This window comes from Primulina tabacum, chromosome 17 (genome assembly GCF_025594145.1).
Source record: "Primulina tabacum isolate GXHZ01 chromosome 17, ASM2559414v2, whole genome shotgun sequence".
Classification (NCBI taxonomy): domain Eukaryota; kingdom Viridiplantae; phylum Streptophyta; class Magnoliopsida; order Lamiales; family Gesneriaceae; genus Primulina; species Primulina tabacum.
In genome coordinates this window covers 15,233,703-15,259,068 of record NC_134566.1, presented here as the reverse complement: position 1 = coordinate 15,259,068, position 25,366 = coordinate 15,233,703, and the positions used below count along the sequence as shown (strand labels likewise).

Below are 25,366 nucleotides of genomic sequence, written 5' to 3'. Positions count from 1 at the left end.
CACCTCCAAAATTTAATATTTAATAAACCCAACTTTTGAATTTAATAAATTAAATTATCAAATTTTATAAATTCAACTCCTTGAATTTATTATTTCCAAATTTCATAAATTCAACTTCTTGAATTTATTATATCATAAATTCAACTCCTTGAATTTATTTTCTCAAAATTTAATTATCATAAACTCAACTCCTTGAATTTACTATATCATAATATAAATTCAACTCCTTGAATTTATTCTCTCAACGGGAACAAATGATCCAGTGCTTGTGTGACCCTCAATGGTTCAGGGATACAGCTAGCCGTGGGTTCACAACTCTTTGTGATTCAGGACATAATCCTTTATCCGGGCTTACCCTAGTTAGCCCCATTCTTTTCATCAACACCTTGATCAAGAATGTCAGAACTCATTTCTGATTGCACCCATCGGATCATGGTAAGAGCGTCTAGTAGCATCGCCCCATGATCCCCTAGGTATCACTGATAGTGCCTTCAAAAACCAGCCGATTATGATTAACGTACGGTACGGTCCCTTCATCTCATATATCCCGATCGAATCTGCAACCATTGGTTCATCGAGGGTTGCATATTAATTCGATAACTATGTGATAACTATAATAGTGGCATCGCGTGTACTATTGGAGAACTCCTTCTCCAACGTACATCTCGTACTCTGGCCAGAGATTCCATGCACTATTATTTAATCAGATCACATAGGATATCCACACCCGTAGGTGAGCGGTGAATCCCCGACTACAATGCACTGCCTTCTATATGTGTCGCAACTGTACCCAACCTCGCCACCTGATGACTCTCCTGGAGCCGGTAAACGAGTCAAAGCACAACCCTAGCATATAGAGCCTCAGTGTTGTCCCAGGTCGTAAGGACTAATGGTGTACAATCATAACCACGGACTCATCCTCTCGATGAATGATAACCACTTGGAAAGTCCGAGGGAGGGTTGTTCGGTATAATCATCATATGACTACCCATCTGCATGTTTGGACATCTCTATGCCCTTACCAAGAAACGCAGTACACAACATCACAGATGCTAGTCTCGATCTCAAGCGGCCTTGATCCCTGTTTTAGGCGGCTGGGTCGACTAGGAACGAATTTAGAATATGCAGTGTTTACAAATGAGTTTCAACATCGAATTACGATTCATTTGTATTAAAGCATAATCAAGGACTTTATCTATGCTGTTTGCATGGGTATACAGATAAAGTATAACAAGACCATAAAAATTAAATTATATTAAAATAAAGATTATTTATTTCACTTGAGTCAATAAATTCCCTAGCCAACCGTTGGCTTGCAGGGCATCTACTCTTACAGATATAATATTCTAATGAAAAATCGAGTCCAGATTCTTACCACGGTCGGAGTTAGCTTGACAGCTGATTTGGATATTGAATATCTCAGCCAAAGTTCGAAATTTTCTCTGGAGGAGTTTATCAAATTGTCTGCCAACCATGAAGGCATTACAATTTCGTAGAGTGGATGTTCCCGCGTTGGTGGCCCCCTTTGTCATCATGAGTCCAAAGATGGGCTGCATGGATTGGTTTCCTGCCCATTTGGTGAGAAATATTTGGAGCCTAACTTCGATTGGTAGCACTATTGGTTCGGCAACTTCTCTTTTTGATTGGTGGAATCACCTTGTTCGTACTACAGCTCCATTGGATTTGGATATTGAGATTGCCGCAGTGATTATGTGGAGCATCTAGAAAAATCCTAACGATGTTAAGGAAGTGCAGCCAACCAGTTTTGATCTTTTCTTATGCTATGGATCTTCGATCAAAATGGCTTGCGGCACATCATAGGGCTGACCAGCCCTCTATCCCTTTAAGTCAGCTGAACCCTCTACATTGGTGCACACCTCTGGAATATTTTCTTAAGTGTAATGTTGATGCGAGGAGGATATGGCCGGTGCTTGCTCAGAAATTCTCCAGGTCCGGTCATTGAGGCAATCCATGGCAGCATTTACTGGTATTCAAGATCCATCAGTAGCTTTGAGGCTCTTAGTTGGCTTAAAGATTTACACTTTTCGAACATCGTAATCGAATAAGATGCTAAGCTAGTTATTGACGCTTTAAATTTTCAACCATTCGGCTCTTCGAGCCTGAGTTTGTTAGTTGGAGATTGTAAATTCCTTGCAAAAGGATTTCAATCTTTTTTGTTTGTTTGGTTAAAGCACTTGATTCTCTGTCATATTTGGGATGTAGTTTCCCATTCGTTTTTTTGTTTGGTTGTAATTTTAAATGAATTTTAATGAAATCTTTTATTTTATTTTATTTTTTTAAAAAAAAAGTGATTTAAGAAGCTGCAAAAGCTTAACTAATTATTTATTTATTTATTTTGAAAAAAGTTTGTTCAATGATCCTATTTATGGAATTAATGCTCAAAAGATTTCAAACTCCACATTCATTCTAATATTTGCCCTTTTTTTAAGGGAGACCTCTTTCTCAAAAGCTTGTTCCACGAAATATTTTTCCTCCACAAATTTAATTTGATCTCTCAATTTTCCATGCTCCCTCCACAAACAATTCTACGAGAAAAATTTACGTTTTAAAATTTTTATCGTCTTTTTCTGAAAAGATAGAATTGTTTCATGTTCAATTTTGTTTTGCTCGTCATGCCTGGTTGATTTTTGTGTACATATCTTTTATTGTCATTCGCATGGATCTTGATGTCAAAGATCCTATCTTTTTTCACGTTCAACTTTAATTTTATGGTTCATTTTGGTGTTTCTGTGTACATATTATGATATATGTTTCATACATTTAACCGCGAAATCCTCTGGAATTAGTATTCCCTGAGGTTGGAATGGATGCTCTCTTCATGTTTGTGAAATGTTCCCAATGAAGAACGTGTTGGCATCCATCACCAGACTTTTCAATTTTTTTTTTTTATTCTATTTGAATTCTTTAAAAACACAGCAGCCCCTCTTTTCCATCGTTAAGTTTGTGTTCTGTTGTTTGATAATTTGACCCAATGGCTTATCATGTTACCACGAGGTCTCAATCCGTGTCCTCGTCGCAACAACCGTTGTCTCAGACATTAACAGATGATCCGGTGACGCATAAAACCGCTCAAAGTACAGTCACGTGCGCGTATCAAGCGCATATAGCAGGTTTTTGGCGCAATGTAATGGTATTGTGGAGCAAGAATCTCATGAACCACTCTCTAACCATATCTGTCGATAGTGTGGAGCATGACCGTGTTTACACGTGCAAAGTTGACCTTAAACCTTGGCATTTTTGGGCCAAGAAAGGTTACAAGACCTTCGAGGTTGATGGCAACCAATTAGAGGTGTATTGGGATATAAGATCAGCAAAGTTTTCAGGCAGCCCTGAGCCCTGCACGGATTTTTACGTGGCCTTAGTCTCGGAAGAAGAAGTGGTCTTATTATTAGGAGACTACAAGAAGAAGGCATACAAAAGAACCAAATCGAGACCGGCCCTTGTCGATGCTTTGATTTTTTACAAGAAAGAGCATGTTTTTGGCAAGAAGTCTTTCTCCACAAGGGCAAGATTCGATCAGAGGGAACATGACCATGATATTGTTGTGGAAAGCTCGACCTTAGGGTCTAGAGATCCGGAAATGTGGATTAGCATAGATGGGATTGTGTTGATACACATAAGGAACTTGCAATGGAAATTCAGGGGTAATCAGACTGTGCAAGTCAACAAGCAGCCGGTCCAAGTGTTTTGGGATGTGCATGCGTGGTTGTTTAGTGATCCTGGATTGAACCATGGGTTGTTCATCTTCAAGCCGGGGGCACTCGATGACGGGGATAAAGAGGATAATAGTCGATCCGACGAGAGTGATTGTAGTGGAAATAGCAGGTATTATTCAACTGTCAGCCATTCTAAGGCCTCACAGTTCTGTCTATTTCTCTATGCTTGGAAGATTGAGTGATATCGATGCTTGAAAATTTGAAAAAAGTTGCAGTTTAAGCTGAAAAGATGAGATATATGTGTGCGAGATGGGATTTTCTCAGAATTGCACCCCTCTTTGTTGCTAATTGTTCTGTCATGTTCTTGAATTTTGTTGCTGGAATTTGCCATTCAATCATCTGGATTCAATAGATTATCTAAACCGTGTCAATATTATCATATCCTAGTCCCACATTCTGCAGGCAAGATTATACATGATGGATCTCATTAATCTTCCATCATTAGCCAGTACTTCACATCAAAATCAATTTAGGAAAAATGAACAGCTGAGGATGTTAGAAATTGGCAGACAAACAAATAGAATCAAGATGAATGATAGCCATTATTTCACATTCGAGCTCGAACTTGAATTTTGTGTTAAAAAAATAGTTTGAAAATGGAAAAACAAACTAATTTGAGTTTGAGTTAGCTACACTTAAAATTTCAAACAAAATAATTTGTACTCACTCTTCAGACTCAAATATATATTTGAACATGTTCGAGTTCTACTTAAATATAAATATTTATCAAAAAATATTTTAGTCGCGGAAAAATGTCTGTGCTTCTCTAAGATTTATTTCGATTTACAGAGAACTCAGGCCCCAGTTGATGAAACCGTTGCCCGGAAAATTATCTGTCTTGGGCCAGCCAATTTAGTTGGTCTCTGATTTAAGATGAATTGACACTTGTGGTCATTTGGGCTTTTGAAACAAATTTGTCTCATTTGTTCAAGTCAAAAACTTGTGTGAGACGGTCTTATATGTCATATTTTGTGAGACGGATCTCTTATTTGGGTCATCATGAAAAAATATTACTTTTTATGTTAAGTGTATTACTTTTATTGTGAATATCGGTAGGATTGACCCGTCTCACATATAAAAATTCGTAAGACCGTCTCACAAGAGACCTACTCTTTGTTCAAAAAATAAATTTTCACATAAAGTGCCTAGCTAAGGAATACGAAGAGAAAATTTCACTATAAAATAGAGTATAAAAATAAATTTAATTATGTCAATATTTACCATCCAAATAAAAAAATACAATTATTTGGTCAACAAGTGAATTTACCATCTTGCCCCTCGTGGTTAGAGAATCTAATCTTGCTAGTCATATGATACAAAATAACTTCTGTGATCGTAATAACATATGCAATTTAACGTATTTTAAAATAATTAATGGAGTGGAGACCGTACGACCAGAGAGTGAAATGACTGTATTGCCCCTGAGGAAGTGGGAAGTCGGTTTCCTAATTGTAGATAGATAGATATAAGACAAGCCCATAATGCTAGCCATATATGGCAACCAATCCCTACGGTTACGATGGTTACAATTATCGAAAACCAAGTTGCGTCCCACTTGACAAAGTTGTCAAATAGATGTTGGAATTGTAGTTTGAAGTGGGGCAACATGACCCAAGCATGACCTCTTTTTATTTCGATTTTTCCAAGTCAAAATATAGTACTTGTCCAGGCAGCACATACTGCTTTCGTACACTTGCAATTCGGTTGCAGTTTTTTGTTCTTTTGAGTAATTAAAAACGAATATTAAAACATCGATCAAGTAAATGAAACTGTGTTTTGAACCTACGAAATTTCCGTGCGTCATGTGATATACGCGAAAATATAAAAAAAAAAATCGAAGCATTTTGCCCCATGGGCGTAGCCGAGTAGGTATTCGGATGGCAGATTTGATCCAATAATCAAGATTCTGGGTCCTCTGGAGTTCATTCTCCTATTGGATTAATAATTAGTCTCATCTAAGAGGTTTACTCAATCACCGTGATTTTGCTTCCCTCTTCTCATAAAACGAAGGTAAAAACTTGTGTGAGATGGTCTCACGAGTCGTATTTTGTTAGACATATAATTTATTTGGGTCATCCATGAAAAAATATCACTTTTTATTCTAATAGCATTACTTTTTATTGTGAATATAAGTAGGGTTGACCCGTCTCATAGATAAAGATTGGTGAGACTGTCTCACAAGAGACCTACTCAAACTTAAAAAGTTGAAACTTACGAGTAAAAAAGTTGAATAAAACCATAAATAAAATATCATTTAAGGAAATTCGGACCTAAATAATTCACGACCTTCAAGGGAGTATATTGGGTGGTGAGGTTTTTGCACAGAAAGCCCCAAAAAACAAGAATAAAACATGTGCTTAGCAATAAGGATTTTGGATTTGGGAGTGGTGAATTTCAAGAGCCACGCCTTTGGATTGAATCAAGGAGACAGGACCACTGACTAATAAATAATAATGCGCACTACATTATTATTATTATTATTATTATTGTTATTATTATTATTATTAAGGGAATGTTTGTTGCTTTGATTAGTGTGGTAATCTTAATTTATAACTAAGATCTCCAAGAAAAGGTTGGATTAAGGACAAAGGAATGTGAGTAAAAAATTGTAGTTGAACATCATAAAGTGGGAACCACTTTCTTGCCCTGGCTTGACCTAATTATCCATGTGCTATGTCGCAAAAAATAGTAAGATTTGGACACCACTTGATTCGTGAGATGAGACGATGATTGATGCGATAATAACTTGAAAGATAAAGATAACATAAATATTCTTTTAACTGTTGTAAAACTTGAATCAGACTTGAGGCGATGCAAGAATGTTTTATCTCATTGTTTACTCTAAACGGTGTATGCCTTGGATATTTTAAGGGGTAATTTCGACATTTTTCGGTATATACCGAAAATTCGTTAACGATAATTTCGATATATTGAAAATTCAGTATTCTTTCACACTCTTAGTCGGGGATTTGGTCCTTAAAAAAAGGCTGAAATTTGGCTTCTGGGAAGGCAAAACTAATACTGGATGAAGTTAGGAATTGCCAATATTCTTGATTTTTATGTATATAGTATCTAAAACACATAAATCTAGGCATTCCATTTGTAGTGAATTGAGATAAGCCTCTCTCAACACGGGACAAGCCTAATTTCGATTTCATATGATAGCGAAAAAACATCACCTCGTGTAATCGGAAAAAACATGTACCAATAAAATATCTTAATGTAGAGGAAAAAATATCCCTTATTTTCCCATGTATCTCTTATCCTTTTAATCATCTAATAATATTATTGTTTGAAGCAATAACTATGTCAGTTATAAGATAAATCACTATGTGTCGTTTAGGTTAACGTACGTTTAAAATATTTAAGTTGTATAATGATCACCAACTATAACTTATGATACATCGAACAAATATTTTATCCTAAAAATGATATCAATGTCAATGTTATCATATATAGCAAGAAATGTAATTATGGGAAGATTATTTAGAACAATAATTATCCTACTATGAAACCGATTGACACATAATAATGAAGATATTGTACGGTTTAACATAAATTGAATGCACATCCTTACCTCTGTTTCTATTTGTGTGAAACTTGAGCAAAAGTTTAACCTAAAAATAAATAATAAATAATAAAATAGAAGGCATACTTTAAAGTAGGCGTGCCACTTTCGAGCTCTTCCATTGTGGGCATCATCATTACACTCATCATTAAGAGATGCTGCACAACTTTAATCAAATCAAAGAAAGAAGAAGAAAATGATGACTTCATAATGTAAATCTTCAACTTTTGAGCAAAAAAAAGTTAGATTTTGTTGCTAAAATGATGATAATTAATCATGGATCCGAAAGTCAGAACTAATGACACCATTCATGTCCAAGTACACTTCACACATACTTCCATACAAAAAAATTAGTACACTGTTTTTTTGCAAGAATCAACCCTTGAAAATCATGAAATCAACTTTTATGTTGGTGAATAAGATTTGGGTTTTGGATGGTAAATTGTGGTGGCTGCTGCATGGCGAATGGGTAGTTTACAAATGGTGGAAATGAAAAATTTGCAGGGAAACTATTCAAAAGGTCATTCTTCTGGCCTAATGCTTCGAGGGCTTTGATTTGTGATCTTAAAAACTTGAGGTAATTCGCAGCCTCGTCAAGCATCGATGCGGTATCCATTTTACTCCCACCAGGCACCAGCCTCTGTAGAACCCTGATTTTCTCACTGATTCTTTCCCTCCTCTGCCTCGCAGCCACGGTTTGCGGGTCGTTAGATATCTTCACGTTCTTTCTCTTGGGTTTCTCCACGGCTTCGACCCCGAGATTCACTGGCCTAAAAGCTGCAGCACGGTAGATCATCTCTTTCATCTGTGCAATGGCCTCTGAGTCAGGCTCGTCGAGAGACGATACCGATGAGGTAGCTTTCTGGAAATTGATGTTTGACGACGAAATGGGCCGTTTTTCCGGTCTTGAATTTGTGGGGTTTTGGTGGTTTGGTGAAATGAGATCGAAATTGGTGTCTTCAGATGTCAAAGAATCAAGATTTTGGTGCTTGCTTTCTAATCTCCTTCTTTTGGGTGCATTAGTCTCTTCATATTGTGTGACACAAGATCTGGACTGGTTGATCGTGGTACGATCATTTTCAGATATTCGCAAAAGCGTCTGCGTCTCCTCATCTGATGATAATAACGCGACTGATGCGACGGATTTGACAGTAGAGTCGAACTTGCCACTAAAATTCCATGATGGTTTAGTGGCATTAAACTCGTATGTTGGGAGACAAGATTTGGACTGATGGCCCATTACATGCTTATTTGATAATGGTTTTGACATTGTTTCCGTTTCTGTGCCACCTTTGGCCTTGTTAGATGATACTAACGAGGCTGGTGCAAGGGATTTGAAGTCAGCATCGAGAGTTCTTGTAAAATTCCATAAATTCTTGCAATCCGAGAAGATCATCGAAATCCCATCGTCCTCAACCGATGCATTATCCATCTGGCTGTTGGACGTCGAGAGTAAGCACTCCAGGGATTCAAGAGATACCATATTCGACGACATTCCAGGCATCATCTTCTCATGGCCATTCTGTGGATTCATTGAGAATTCTTGATCTGGAGACAAGCTCCATTGTGAGATCATGTTGTGGGATTGATCAGTTTTCTGAAACTGTTCCATTGGATTGTATACATTTCCTGAAATGCCAAACTTTCCACTGCCATAGAGAATGATGTTTGAATCGAACTTCATCAGGTTTTCTTGGAGTTCATGTTCTTGATTGCGCCAATTTTCCATCAGATGGAGGGGGAAAAAGACGAAAAAATAACCTCAACCCTGAACACCCATGAAAAATTTACATCAATAAATCATACCTAAAGACTTTGATAAAGTAGATTTGGAAGAAAAATTCAAGAAAACAAGAAAAGTCGATGAAATTTTGAAAAGTTTTTATCTTCACCACCCGTTGCTCCTGCTTGGTTCGGCCCCAAAAAGCAAAGATTACCTTGTTTAAGACCAATATTCCGATGCCCTTTTCCAGAATCTGCGATTAGAATCGAGAGGAAAAAAAGAACTCTGAAAAATAATTTGAACTGGAAAAAACTCGGAATTTTATGAAGAATCCAGTGAAATAGCAGCTGCAGCCACCAGTTTCAACTCGAATTAAACCGATGGAAAGTTGAAGAAAACAGCCATTGCTAACGTCAGATTCAGCTGCAAAGTTTTGTCCGTAACCAAAATCGAGACAAAACGGAATTCAATGTAACTGCTCAATTGCTTTGCATAGATTATAAAAAAGCCAAACAACAGAGAAGCAAGACGAAAAAGAAAGAAATTGATATTCTTGACAAAAAGAATTTTTTGATATGAACCTTAATTTTGCTATTCAGAAGCAAAACAGATTAGGAATGAAATATAGGTAGGCATACGTGCTTATATAGAAAGGATGAAAAAAGAGCATTCGATTAATATATATATATATATATTCGATTTAGACAAAAACTCACGTGAGACCGTCTCACGGGTCGTATTTCGTGAGACAGATCTCTTATTTGGGTCATCCATGAAAAAATATTATTTTTTATGCTAAGAGTATTACTTTGTATTATGAATATCGGTAGGGTTGACCTGTCTCACAGATAAATATTCATGAGACTGTCTCACAAGAGACCTATTCTTTGATTTATATATATAATATATAAATAAACATGTTAATTGAACAAATAATTTAATAAAATATTCATAGTTTTTTTGTTAGAATTGTTGACATGAGATGCAATTTGTTTGAAACAGATTTGGGGTTTTTTTTATTAGTATTTGTACGTACCTAGATTTAGTTGGGTAAAATTAATTAATTTCATACATTTTTTACTAAAATATTTTAAATTCTAACCGTATATAGTGTATCTTATGCTTTTATAAACTCAAAAGAACGTACATACAAAAGTTTTTTTTTTAATAATTTTGTAGAAAATGAGATTAGATAATATGGTAGTCATATATGGAGTTATAGATTTATTAAATAGGGTTTTAAATATTTTTTTATTAAATGAAAAATATGCACTTTTTTCTCTGTTCTCTTCTCTAGTTTTAGTGCTGACATGACGCCAAAGGTCCACAATTTTCACGTTTCACATCGTGATTTTTAGATATCACATCAGCGTTATCCAACGTTACATACGTGAGCATGTTACTTTTGTGAGAGACAGATCTCTTATTTGAGTCAAAACCATGAAAAAAATATTATTTTTAATGTCAATTTTATTATAAATATGGATATAACTGATTTGTCTCGTGAATAAAGATAATGACACTGTCTCAATACACGCAGATATATATATAGAAGACGATTGTCTATCCGAATCTCTTGCTGTAGGTGAAGAGCATGAGATTTCAGAAAAAGCAAATTGAAGATTAATTTACTATTTTAAAGAAATAAATAAATAATTTTGATAATATTAAATAAATAATATATTTTCGTGAAGTGGGAGAAAAGCTTGACCTCCTTTTTCGGCTACAGATGCTACGCCATGCGCTCTGTAAAGATGCTGAGCAGTGCAATTATTAACAGTAAATAAAGCTGCTTTATACTAATAGAGTTTACTAATCATTAATTAATCATCACTAATTTTTGTTTTACAATTCGTGCCTTTTAAGTTTTATTTATCCACTTCAATTTTTATAATTTTCCAATAAAAGTAAGGTAAAAACTTGTGTGAGACGGTTTCACAGGTCGTATTTTGTGAGACGTCTCTTATTTGGGACATCAATGAAAAATTATTATTTTTTATGCTAAGAGAATTAATTTTTATTGATCGGTAGGGTTGACCCGTCTCACAGATAAATATTCATGAGATCGTCTCACAAGAGACCTACTCAGTAAGTAAAATCTACCAAAAAAATTTGAGTAGATCTCTTGTGAGACGGTCTCACGAATATTTATCTGTAAGACGGGTCAACCCTACCGATATTCACAATAAAAAGTAATACTCTTAGAATAAAAAGTAATACTTATTCATGAATGACCCAAATAAGATATCTGTCTCACAAAATACGACCCGTGAGACTATCTCACACAAGTTTTTGTCAAAAAAATTTGTGCTTTTTTCTTAAGAAAAATTTTAATTTTTTTTTAAAAATATAAATATTCGATAATTTGGAAAACATTAATTTGACTTCATTTTCAACATTTTTTCATTGATGGGAACTTGATAGTTATCAATGGCCACACAATGGCACAAGTTAGTACATAACATGTTTATTCAAAGTGGGGTCTCTAATTTATTTTCTTCATCTGACTAAAATCGAAAAAAAAAATCGAAAATGAAACAACTAGAAACTTTTAAAATCCATAAATTTAGTCTTTTATGTTCTATTAATTTAAAGTAGTAGTAGAAAATGTGACAAAAAATGTATGTATAATTTATATATACAATGCTTTCTATTATCATATATAAAAAGAAGTAGCTGTCATGTGAGACGGTTTCATATGAGTCGACCGATCTATAAAAATAGTAATATTTAACATAAAAATAATATTTTTTTATGAGTTGAGTAGATTAAAAGATATTTTATATACAATTTCATAGGAGTTTATCATATTATAAAAGCTCAAGTGATTTTGAATATTTAAAAATGGTGTCAGAAAATGGAATACATACAGTAATGTACTTGGAATTTGGTTGCTACTTGGATTTCGTCTCGTCATGATCTCAACTCTACACTATTCTTATCATTTAAATTATCTCGTATTTTTTGCTCAATTATTTAAAATTGAGATAAATATTAATCCGTGATAAATAACAGGGTACATAAAAAATAATATATACTTTTTAATAATTTTTTATTAATTTAAAAAATATTTTAGAATAATAGTGTAAAAATAAAAAATAAAAATCGATGGAATATTGGGCAAATTAAATTTTAAAAATGGATCTCCATGAATTTTAATTTTGATGGATACAACTCTTTTTAGTCTATTGTATTGTGCACTTATGCATGCATATAGACCCGATCAAGGATCTTTATCTGTGAGATGTGTCAACTATGTTCAAATTTATAATAATAAGTAATATTTTTAGCATAAAAATTAACATTTTTTCATTGATGGCTCAAATAAGAGTTTTGTCTCATAAAATTAAATTGTGAGACAGTTTAGAAAAAAGTATTTTGGTTATGTTTTTTTTATGATTGTTAAAATTCAAAAGAATAAATTTCAATTCAAATTGATTCAAATCGTAACCGTTTAAAACTATCGGAAACCCAAAACCAAAATTATATTCAAACGATCTGTCTCAGGTTTCACCTTTTTATTAGAACCTTCAATTTTGGAACCATTGCACTAATTCAAGAATTTTTATCAGAATTGTTTCAAATTTAATCGAGAAATATTCATTTTTTTAAGAATAATTATTCATAGAAATTTAATTATTATTTATTAACCAAATAAGAAAGACACACAAAGAATAGCACCTAGTTTTCTGAGGCTACCCCCACATGCATTCCATCAGTACAGCTCACTGAATGGGTTCCCATGGCAATTTCTTGCTAATTTTAAATTTAGCAATCATCAATAAATATAAAATCTCTATAAATTTATAAATAAATAAAAAAATGTCAACGCTTATATTTTCTTTCATTCCCCAGATTTTTTTTTAACTTCAAATATTTCTTGATATTTTATGTAATAAATATAATTTATAACCATTTGATATTTGAAAGTTATTATTATTATTATTAGTGATTAAATAAGGAGTCTGTCTATTGTGAAACAATCTCACGAATTTTTATCTGTAAGACTGATCAGCCCTACCGATATTCACAATAAAATTATAAAAATTAATACTCTTAGCATAAAAAATATTACTTTTTCATGAATGACTCAAATAAGAAATTAATATCATAAAATACGACATGTGAGACCGTCTCACACAAGTTTTTGCATTAAATAAGTGAAATAGGATATATTTTTTAATTTATCCCACTTAAGAAAATCACAAGTAAAAGATTGCATGCTACATGCATAACAAAATAAACTAATTAAGTAGATTATCATGAAATAATGTGCTCCACCCAATCACTTGAAGAAGAGAACCAAGTACCTCGTCCCATAAAATTGACAATTTCAAATTCTACTCATATTATTTCAATATATATATTTTCTAATTTTGGCTAATAGATTTACATTTTTTATATAATATATAATATAATACAAGTCTTTCCTATTTTAAAATTATTTGCCTATGTTGGCTTTCAACAAATATGTTCTTCTTTTATTAAAAAAATCCAAAATTGGAAAGCATTGCTCTTTTATTTTTAGTCCAATTTCACATATGAAAGAACTAATGGTGATGGGGAAAAAAGTCTTAGTTAATTTTTTGAAACATTTGTGAGACAGTCTCACGAATCAATTTTGTGAGACAACCAATAATATTACTTATTTTCGTAAATATAGACATGATTGATCATCTCGCATATAAGAAAATCTCACATGAGACATAGTCATATATATATATGTGTGTACGGGGGAGAGATAGAGAAATGGGGATGAGATTCCTATAAATGAGATTCGAACATGAAATATTGTTTTCAAAATTTTGATGACAGATGAATTACAAGTCATCGACGTTGTAAATTTGATTAATTAAAACTTGTTGAAACAGCGTCTCAAACCATATTTGGGCTTCGGCCCACAGGCTAGTAAAAACAATGTGGTCCAATGGTACAGCTCCCCCTTACACATTTCTAAAATGTCCAAATCCAATCATAAATGCGGCTGTTTTCTACTCTGAGTTTTTGTCGGCTTCCGATATGTAAACTCCGAGCCGGGACATCATCGGCTCGGCTCGCACAAGCTGTGGGACCCGGTTTTTCTATTATTAGAGGGTTCACACGTGAACCGGAGGTGTTATTCCAACGTGTCCTCCAACGATTGGCAGATGGCTCAATCATGCAGATATAACCCACATGGATACTCATTAAATAATTGGCTCCGGACCATAGGTTCGGGTTCAATTACCGAACACCTTCGTACATCAATTTCGAATATTTCTTTATGTAAAACGATGTTTAATAGTTTTTTTTTTTTGTTAGATTGTGACGTTGATAATTTTTTCGTCCAAAGGAAGGCAAAAACTTGTGTGAGACGATATCACGGATCGTATTTTGTGATAAGGATCTCTTATTTGGGTCATCCATGAAAAAGTATTACTTTTTATGCTAACAATATTATTTTTTATTGTGAATATCGATAGGCTTGACCCGTCTCACAGATAAAGATTTGTGAGACCGTCTCACAAGAGACATACTCCTAAAGGAAATCCTCCGAGGAAAAGATCATAATCAGAATTTAAAAAAATACAGATGATTTATAGTTGTATCATATCTTTTTATAGACGTTAAAAATCGAAGTTTATCCACATCGACCATCAACGTAAATATATCAATATTAATAGAACAAGAAGGTATCATCTTTGTTGATACATACAAGTAATTTTACATCACACAATATTAATTTTTTTAAGCATTATCATTTTGAATCATAATCATTAAAAATAACTACTGCAAACATTTTTCGAAGCATGAAATGACCAATAAGGGAATTTGGAATAACCCTTTTTAAATACAAACAAAGTTTTGGCAAAAATGATAGAACCAGATTTGAGACCAATTTTAGTCATCCTCTTGTCCATCACTATGCATGATTTATGTCACAATACCTTAAGAAAGTTGTTATGTGAACTTTTATTAAGATCGCAGAGATGGCTGTAAAGTTCAATATTTTGTCTTTGAAAATAAAAAAATAAAATAAAAAAAATTCATCAATATGATCACACCAAATATCTGTTTGTTGTGTTAAATAAGTATGATGGTAATATGATAAGAATATATAAGATTTTTCTATCTTATTCTTGGATTGTTTCTTCCTTTATGTAATAAAATTTTAGTCATTCGATCGTCAACATATGATGTATAATTTTTTATATGTGTGAGACCCATATTATCTAATAATGTCTTAAAATTTTAGTTTTTGAATTGATATAATGTTTTAAAATTTTAGTTTTTGAATAATCAACACCATAAAAACTACATTTTAAAAAAATAGTTCCTTTGATCTCTTTTGTTGACTTAGACATTGAAGTGGTTTTTCGGGAAAAAATACAAGAAAAAAAAATCAAAATCTTCTTATCGGGGTGGAGAATGTTACAATTAAGTCTCGAATTTGAGACCTTGTCTCAAAAATTGGGACTTCAGTGTCAAATGAGCTAAAAATCATTGACATTTATTCTTTATTTCCAGACGAGTAAAATGAAGTCGGTCGTACATCTTTAATATCAGTATAATGTGAACAGAGCCATTTTCAAATGCATAGTTGCAATAAAATTTAAATTAACGTAAATAATTAAGCATGAAAATGAAATTCAAACATTCATTAATTGAAAAATCCCTTTCCAATTAGACAAATTTCATTTTCGCAATTGACCTTATTGCCAGCTATGGCTGGATACTGTGTTCGAATGTGGAACAGCATGTCGGCATATCTTGTGATATAAATTGCTAACCGACTGCGACTCAACACGTACAATCTGCAGGTTATACCAAGTAACACTTAATTTCACCAACTAACCCCCTCTAAAAGTCGAACCTAAAAAAATTAGTCATAACTCGATATCATATTTTAGGTTATAAGACATGAGACATGAGACATATATAGTAACTTCATGAGTAGGTATCTTGTGAGATGATCTCGCATATCTTTATATGGGAGATAGATAGACTCGAGTCATATATACAATTAAAAATAACATTTTTGATTAATGTAACATGTGTTTCTTACTATACAAACCTCTCATCAAGATTTCAATTTAGTTTTTAACAAATATCAGAATTGAGGGGCAAGTAAATCGGAGCAATTCGAACAAAGTTGTGCATAAAAATAAGAGAGTAATAAGGTTGTCGGATAGCATTAAAATATTAATTATGGTAAGAGAGAGTTGTGAGTGCGCACATACATGCATATTGGAATGTTGTCACATTCAATGGCCAAATCTTGAACCGGCCAAAAGCCGGTGGTGGGGACTTGTGTCAACCCCGTCATTTTCCCCAACAATTTTCTAGACCCATCGATCCAGGGCTAATCTCAGAATTATCACTCCTATTAACCATAATATTATTCACTTAGATAATCACAAAATTTGTTAATTAGCGAGAGATATATATACAAGTCATGTCGGGCCGAAAAGAACAAGAAGTGCGAGATGAGCAGGGATTAATCTAGGATTTTGGACTATGACCGACCGCTTACAAAAGATATACAAAACATTAAAGGAGAAAATACAAAAGTTCCAACGGTTATATTCAACTAAACATCGATCATATGTTTTTTTACAAAAATATTTCTAACTAAAAGAAATTTGATGTTGCTTAAAATTTTCAAAGCTTTCAATGATAGCATCTATACAAATATTTTTAGCAATTTCTCTTTCAAAAAATATAATCAATGCATCCGAGTGAAAAAGATTCTCCATTTTGCTCTGAAGCCTAGTTTTGACGATATTCATGACTAAGATAACCGTTTTGTAATAATTGTAGAAATTGGAAGAGTCAACACAACACGATCACTCTAAAAACAAGGTCGTATATGGCATCTTTTTTAGTCTTTACAGACCATTGACACAACTCGAAAATGGTTGAAAGACTTTGTAGTATGATCCTTTTGACTACATTATGCTCATTGTGCTTCAACTGTATCTTCACCTGCTCTTTTTCATCACTAGTAAAATCATGTGGATAAAACTTTTCGACCAATTTGCATATATCCAGATATCTCAATGAATCACATGCATTTTGAGGATTTAATGCAGAACTAAGCATGAGTAACTCCGTTGCATCTTCATTAAAACGCGTATTAATTTCTTGCATTTGTGAGTCTATCGTTGCATAAAAAAAATCTACTCGATAATGAGGTGAAATTGCCTTAATGAGATGGGCTTGACCTCGCCTGTCAATATACTGAGCACTAAAATAGGAACATCAATATTAAGAGCCACACAAATAGATTTAACTTTTTCAAGCAAATCATCTCATTTGTCATCCCTTAGCTCATGAAGCAAATTTTTTTTTTTTGTGTAGATGACACTAACTCCATCGCATTCAAAATATCGTGAGACTTACTTTGCAATCTTCGTGATCTCCATAATCATGCTCATTAGATGCAAGATGAATACAAAAACAAATTAAATGATTTAATCATAAACAGATGTTGCATCTGCTTGTTGAGAAGGAAGCACATCCTCCATAACTTTGAGCAATACCGTACATGCTGCATTAAACATCTTGATCAAGCTCGATAATGATCTAAAATGAGAACTCCAACGCATATCAGCTGCACTTTGTAAAAGTGCATACCTGATTAAGTCCAAGCCGTGTCTCGAGTTCATTAATAGGAATCAAATGAGCAATGTCATCTGTGTGAGCTTCCCTCAATTAATCATTATGCTTGCACGAAGCACAAACCATACTAACTATGAAAGTTAATTTATCGAAAAACTGATGAATGGGAGTTACATTTTTCGCTGCCGCAACAAGAGCCAACTGCAGCTGATGGGCAAAACCAAAGAAATTTTGCATGTCTGTTGGTTTCATCAAACAAAAATTTGTAGCTAAGAATAAATCAAATGATGCAGAAACACAGAATGATGCCGAAACTAGAAAGGAAAAAAATGTCGATCAAACGTAAGTGATGCAAAAACAACTTCTTAAGCATTTACACAAACACTTGGTAAACATAATTACAAGTCCACTTGATAAATCATCGTCTGTTTGTACATCAAACCTTATAAACAAAAAAGCCCACTTGGTAAATCAAATAAGTTCAGGTGCAAGAAGGCAAACCACATAAGATTCTAGAACCCTTCACCGACCAAACTAAACTAAGTGTCAGATTCAATCCACCAACATTGATTGTGAGAAAAATCTATTTTTTTAGGTGTGGAAACATGGGATTTATTTGGATAATACACGTTTAGCTCCAAATTAAGGATCTTAGTAGCACTTGCTTGGCCTCGATTACCTTTTCAGATGCAATATTTGGGGTCACGCAAACATACCAGTTAATGCTTATAGAATGCTTGTAAAACATGAAGAGGCAATTAGAAATTCAACCAGGGCAATACTAATCTGAAAACAACACCAGAATCGCACTGTTGAATCAAACTTCATAACTCCATTCTAAAAGTTAAATTTTTTCCGGACATGTAATAAAAATCACTCCCATTTTCATGAAATCAGACTTACTTTCTCACAATCAAGCACGCATTTCAATAGTAAAGAAAACCCATGAAGAAAAATATTGAATCGATTATAATTTCGACAAAAATATGTAAGAAAAATAAGAAAACAGAGTACCTTGGATTGCTGGACTGAAGATGGCGTGCAATGGAGAAGATGAGCAGAAACACTGATTTTGTGCTTTCCACTCCACGAGCTTGTTTTTTTCTTTTTGTATTTTCCAAACCTTTTCACGATCTACCAGTCACACCACCATTTGTTCAAATATAGAAGTAAATAAATTACTTATAAGAAAAAAGTTAAAACTAAATAAATCACTTAGAAGGAAAAAAAATGGGATAAGATATTGGAACTTAGATTTTATTCGTGCTACTAACTTGTGTGCTGAATGAATAAATCACACGACATTTCATTCAGCCATATCGTATAGATGGTTGACTATGATTCATCATTCAACACACATATCATGTGGTAAGTGGATGATCGTATCATTTACATGAGTAGCATCTATCAAGTCTCGAACTTGGGTGTATCATTATTAGACAATGTTATAATTGAGTCTCGATCCTGAAATTTCGTCCTAACATTAAGATTCTGATGTACGGTGATCTACAAATTATCTAACAATTACTTGTATGTTGCAATGAACCTTGTTGGGCTCTCGCAATTATGCATGGGTGTTTTGGTTTACTTGCAACCAGAGTCATGGGCTTTTGAGGAGCTTATCGGCATTCCGGAACTCTAAATCCCAAATCGTGTTTTGAACATTTTTTCTTTATAATTTAATTCAATATTTTGTATCAGAATTTTAAAATCGTAATAATATATAATATTGCAGAAATACAAGTACGAGAATATAAATATGATACGACACTGATATAATACAATGTCATTTTGAAAAATTGGGATACAAATAAGGTGAGGATATTATTGTTCCTCGGATAATTTCTTATGATATCGGGCTAAAGAGCCGATTCTTACCAACATTCGGTGTATCACTTTTTCTCACATACTCAAGTAAAATCCGTAAAATCAATAATTTACGAGACAAGATAAATCACATTTTCGGATCGAAGTCACGTTGTTCAAATAAGTTATATACCAGGTTTTAAACACGTTTATTGGGCTCATATTTTTGGGCCGAAGCCGCATTGTTCAATGGATTTAACACTCTGTTCAGGCTCAATTCATTCAGCCATTCAAATTTGTAATAGGCAATCGAAACAAATCCAAAAATTCAATATTAAGTACACTATGACCAATAAATTAAGAAATGCACAATATGATGTAATAGATAGAAATGCACAACATGATGTAATAGATACGAAACCCAATCCAAGATAATTCCCAATAAATATTATTGGAGTAATTTTCCAGTGAGTAGGAATGGAGGTAGGTGTTGGAAACTTTAAAACCATTTTTGTACCAAACTTATACCGAGTATTGCTGGTTAAAACTTTACAAAAACATAACAATTAAAATACATGTACAAAAATACAAAACTTCACCGCACAACTGGAATCATGTCAGAATTTGATCGGAAAGAGAAAAAAAATTCCGGCCAGCACGTGAATTGCATGTGCCAGTGCGGCGGCGCGTGGCTGCTCTGATGGCCATGCGTGGTTGCAATTTTACAGACCACTGTAATTTTGAATGATCGACAACTTTTATGTTGAACATTTTTAAAGATCTCCGACAGATAAGTACCATATTTTCAGAAACCATTATGACGATCAAGCTAGTTTCAGATGTCAAAAATAGTACTTATGTCGATCGTCACAGCTATCAGCCGGCACAAATGAAAACTAGAACACATTTTGAACAAATTGTGTTTGGATCGAATGGAAATTTGTTTAAGAAGAATGAGAAATAAGGAGCACAAACTAGTAACCTGGATTGATTTTTTTTTTTTTGGAAAAATTTCTATAAATATTCTTCACGGTTTCAATCGATTTATGAAATTGTGGTTGATGATCTTGATACACCTTATTCTCCAAAGTGTTTCTGGGTGGACAAGGGTGCTTGTGTAAAATTTTGGGAATTCTTGGACAAGTTTTGGAATTCTTCATGAATTTTCTTATTTTCTTCTTATTTTCACTATAACTTTCTCATAACACTTCATTTCTCTAATTCCACGAATTTATGATGAAATACTTCATAATGGAGACTATTTATAGGATAAGAGGAACCACTAAACATCGACACTTTTCTTAATTATTTTCTAATTTTTGACACTTCGTCCAGCAAGCAAAGTATGTTTATTTATTTATAACTTAAATAATTTAAATATTATATAAATTAATATATCTAATTAAGTATTTTATGTTATGAACCGGCTCGATTTGTTTTCTCGTTGATCCGACACATATCCACCAAATATTCAACAAAGAAACTATTTTTTTGGATGTATTCATTGCATTCAAAATAATTTTCTGAAGTATCTCAACCAGCAGCCAAAACTTTTACAATAACCAAATCCCAAACAAACTCGAGCTTAGTTCTCAGGTAATGCCAAACTTCTATTACAGTGACAGAACTTCAAAGTCCGAAAAACAGTACAATAAACATAACCAGATGCTAAATCTGATGTACATACTCTGCTACATCCATGTTATTTGCCCATTTTTATGCCTAAATTCATGCTAAAAAACTTCAAATCTTACGGTATAAACTCCTCTCAGAACCCAAAAAATTTAGCCGAATGATTTAATAAAGGTGCCAAAGCACTGGGAGCAAACTTCCTAGCAAACAAGAAACATAGAGAAGTTGGCTTACCATTGTACATACATTCCGCACCTTCATATAGTTCCTCAAAAAATTCCACGGTAATGTCATCTTTCCCGAACGAAGCAGGATGCGCCCCGCCCCTCGACCAGTCCACCCATGTTAGGCTTCTATTAGCGAGCAAATTAGGAAATTCAATGCTCAACATAGTTGGAAAATAATGCTCATCAACATAACAATCTGGTTTACAGAACTGCTTGAAAATGGGGTGGTAGGTGTTATCTTGAACGACTTCCACAGCAAGTTTTCTGTTAAGTTCGAACCACTGGGACCCTTTTCGCCAATTCGTGATATTGACTAAAGGGGCCATCATTTCATGGTAACGTCCTCTACCAGAAGGACCGGGGTCATCAAACGAACCAATGAAGCTGAGTTTGGATCTTGCTAGGTACTGATAGACAATTCTGAAGTTTCGGAGAGGAATGCACGCCTCGGATAGGAGGACAAACCATTCATTGGAGATATCAAGTAATGCATTGGCTAGAAGTCGTCTTTCAGCATCACACATTGACATCATGCCCCACTCAGCAACCTGCACAGAATAAATGAAGGATAACACATTTATGGATGTCATTCATGTTGAATTAGTGAAACCATTGTTTTCTTTTGCTTCCATTCGGTGGCAGCAATTGCTATGTATGTCTATTAAGATGCCATACCAATCGAAAGATGGTGCTTGGGGTCCTAGTTACAGGTATAACTTTTAGCACATCAGCTATACACTCTGATCCTACACTATCATAAACTATAAAATGTGGACTGAGATTTTGCAATAGACAATCAGTGGATATGCAACATAGCGTTTCTCAACAAGAAAATGAACTTTTTTGCTACACCTAGATTGATATACTGTGTATTTGCAAGTTTTGTGTAATATTTATGAATTTTTTTATTTATCCGAGTCTTGTGTAAAATTCATGAGATTCTTATCTGCTAACATTTTTGTTGAGCCCGCATAGCGACAGACACAGATAGAGCGCTTGCTTAGTAGTGATCAGGACTTAATTTCTCCACATGTAATTTTAACAATAACGGAAAGTCGGTAGACAATAATTCGGAACAGTTTCGATTTGATGAGTATAAGTACGTCACTTACTATATAAAAACAGCATAAAAACAATCCACATAACCAGAAACAACGCTGATCTTATTACCTGGCTCGGAATTTGCCTATTGTAGAACACGGATGAAGGCCGAAACTCTGGCTGATAAGATGGGAACGAATGTACGTATATCGAATAAAGCTTCCCATTCCCCTTAAAGAACTTCTCCCAAAGAGGTGCCATAGGCAAAGGCCCTCTAGTCAAGAACATGAATGCAATCTTGGCCTTTCTTTCCATTGGGTACTTCTTAATCTTAGGAACAAATGAAGCCCTCCAAAATAGCTCAGAGTCATCCATTTCGTGCGAAAGGGTAGTTGGAGGCCTCATCCACGTTTTGAAATCCATCGGTTCATGAACACAGGGCGGTTCGATTCTCGGCTGAACTACAGGAATGACGCCTGGGAGGCGAATGTACCAGCTTGCATGAATACTCAGAAATGAAAAAACGATGCTCACTCCCATGAAAAGCAATAGAAACTGAAGACATCTATGTGGAACTGGCCTGTAGGGTTGGCTTATCAGTCTAACGGGAGGGTCTTCCCCTCCGTTCAATGACCCGAAACTCCCCATTCTTGCTTGCATCATTATTTCAAACCTTACAAGTTACAAATCAAATTAGAAAAGGGAAATGGCTATGTTCTTCATCCAAGAACCATAAAAGATGCCAGATTTTGGAAATTTAAAACTAAGGTTCTGAAATATGCAATATCTTATATCTGATTTATGAAAAGAAATAATGCGTAACGGTTTAATTGCACATATCAAATCCCTCACGTGTAAGTATCTCAGTAAATCAAGACTCACTCCAATGTTTCAACTCCAAAATAACGACAATTAGGGATGTAGTCGAGTCGAGCCGAGCCGATCTCTTGAATGTTTGAGCTTGGTCCGTTTATAATCGAGCCTAGTTCGAGCTTTATTTAACGAATATATGCATGTCTCACGAGCTTATTCAAGCCTTATCGAGCCTAAACAAACTTAATAAATATGAATTATACATTTAAATTTTCATTAAATTAATTAAAAAGTAAATTATATATTTAAAGAAAAATATATTATTCTTATTAAATTTGTAAATTTATTATAATAAATAAATTTAATAGATTTTTCTATATATTTCATAAATAATATGCAAAATCAATAAATCAAATATCAAAACTATTATTTTTTCATCTAAAAGATTACTCATGAGCTTACCAACGAACATGTTCACGAGCTAACGAGCCGAATACTGTAAAGCTTGAGTTTGATTTGTTTATCTTAACGAGCCTCGTTAAACGAGCTTTTATCGAATCGAGCTTCGAATAGCTCACAAACGGTTTGGTTCGTTTACATCCCTAACGACAATGAATGATAAAGTAATTTTTTTAAAAAAAGATGAAGATTGCGACTTTTCAGTTTCTGCGATTGCAACTATTTTAAATCATGAATGCACCATCGAGAAATTCTCCAAAAAAAAAAAAAAACAAATTTGATATGCTTACCGAATGATAAATCCCAGAACTCGAAACTCTGCATGAACACCTGATACATCAAACAGATGAAAAAAGGTTCGAAACCAAGAACTTGCAGCTTGTTTTCTTGGATAAATATGAACAAGAAGGAAAAAATCTCCAAGTTTTACAATACTAATTCAAGGTTTACGAAGTTAATTTACTCATCATCATCATGTTGGGATGATAATAAATGTGCAGTCAAGAAAATGGAATTTATTGTCAATGAGAAGAAAAACGTATGGATTTAAATGATGAAACAGATTATTAGCCTTTCACACCTTTCTTGGGCTGTCTTAATTTTTTCCCAAAACGCCAAGAACAGTGGTTAGCACCAAAATGCACCGCTCATGATTTGTTGTTGTGTGAGAACTTGTGAAACTTAACATTTATTAAGGAGTGAGTGATGTCTTGGGATTTATTGGAGATTTTTAATGACTGTCTTAGTGTGTATTTAGAGAGTTGGTGTGCTTTCTTACTAGATTTTGAGCATCGAATTACAGTAGATTTTATGAAATACTATGAAGATTGTGTACCATCGATTTGTGAGATTTTTTACTTTTGACTTTGGCAATAAATTGGAATTACTTGAGTTAAAAACTCAGACTTATGATACTTGTTGTGTTGATGACACATTTTATGAAGAGTAAGTTTGTGCATATAATTTGAAGTTTTAAGAAGCCGAAACTCGAATTCAACTCAGTTGAATCTCTAGTGCAGCTGATTTTTTCGATCTCATCACACAGTGGTTGTTGTTACGGTTCCATCCAGCTGGATCTTGCGATTAACATTTCACCTAGATATGCGTTACGAATCTCATTATATACATATTTCAGATTCTAAGCTCAGATCAGATCTTAATGTAAAGGCTACAAATTTTCAAACTCAGCATTTTAAATTTGCAAAGTTCATACTAGATTGGTGCCAAGAAATTCGATATTATGTATATATATCAAGATGTATATTTCAAGATAAAATATTTACAACATAAGAATAGTGATCTCATCTATCCAACACCAAAATCAAATCTTCGGATTTTTAATCTATTCTGATTTTTGAAATTTGAAGATGAAGATGGTGTGTTCATCTCGTAAGCCTATAAACCTATAAATAGGACCTCTAACCATTTGAAATTTATACGACTTCCTTCGCTCATATTTTTGAAAAGATTAGAAGAGCTTAGGCAAAACGCTGTAGATTTTCTCTCAAAGAAGCAAAGATTTCGAGGTCTAAGAGAGGAAAATTTTCGAGAAGAACCCTTGTACTTTTCATGTTGTTTTGAAGAATAGTTTGTCAGTGGGCTTGATGTTTTAAAATCTATGTATATGTTTTGAAAGATCCGATCGCACATGCTTATTTTGTTCTGTATTTTATAAAATAAAGAATTCAAAACACTGTGATGATTCAAGTTTGATATGAAAAATAATTCTTGAAAAATATATGACCCATACACAGTGGGT

General features: G+C 33.8%; 3 protein-coding genes across 3 annotated transcripts; 1 reads left to right on the top strand and 2 right to left on the bottom strand.

Moving 5' to 3' along the window:
- The first annotated feature begins 2,363 nt into the window (after positions 1 to 2,363).
- On the top strand, positions 2,364 to 4,118 carry LOC142531946 (uncharacterized). Its single transcript, XM_075638235.1, has one exon. It carries the CDS (start codon positions 2,993 to 2,995, stop codon positions 3,917 to 3,919), a length of 927 nt encoding a protein of 308 aa, XP_075494350.1. The 5' UTR covers positions 2,364 to 2,992; the 3' UTR covers positions 3,920 to 4,118.
- A 3,436-nt stretch (positions 4,119 to 7,554) lies between these two features.
- LOC142531059 (transcription factor bHLH87) lies at positions 7,555 to 9,645 on the bottom strand. Its single transcript, XM_075637064.1, has 2 exons — positions 9,342 to 9,645; positions 7,555 to 9,311 (listed from the first exon to the last, which is right to left on the bottom strand). The coding sequence occupies exon 2, from the start codon at positions 9,032 to 9,034 to the stop codon at positions 7,703 to 7,705; it is 1,332 nt and encodes a 443-aa protein (XP_075493179.1). The 5' UTR covers positions 9,035 to 9,311; positions 9,342 to 9,645; the 3' UTR covers positions 7,555 to 7,702.
- An 11,260-nt stretch (positions 9,646 to 20,905) lies between these two features.
- On the bottom strand, positions 20,906 to 24,122 carry LOC142530298 (glycosyltransferase BC10-like). Its single transcript, XM_075636065.1, has 3 exons — positions 23,898 to 24,122; positions 22,465 to 23,008; positions 20,906 to 21,842 (listed from the first exon to the last, which is right to left on the bottom strand). The coding sequence occupies exons 2-3, from the start codon at positions 22,996 to 22,998 to the stop codon at positions 21,204 to 21,206; spliced, it is 1,173 nt and encodes a 390-aa protein (XP_075492180.1). The 5' UTR covers positions 22,999 to 23,008; positions 23,898 to 24,122; the 3' UTR covers positions 20,906 to 21,203.
- Positions 24,123 to 25,366: the final 1,244 nt, after the last annotated feature.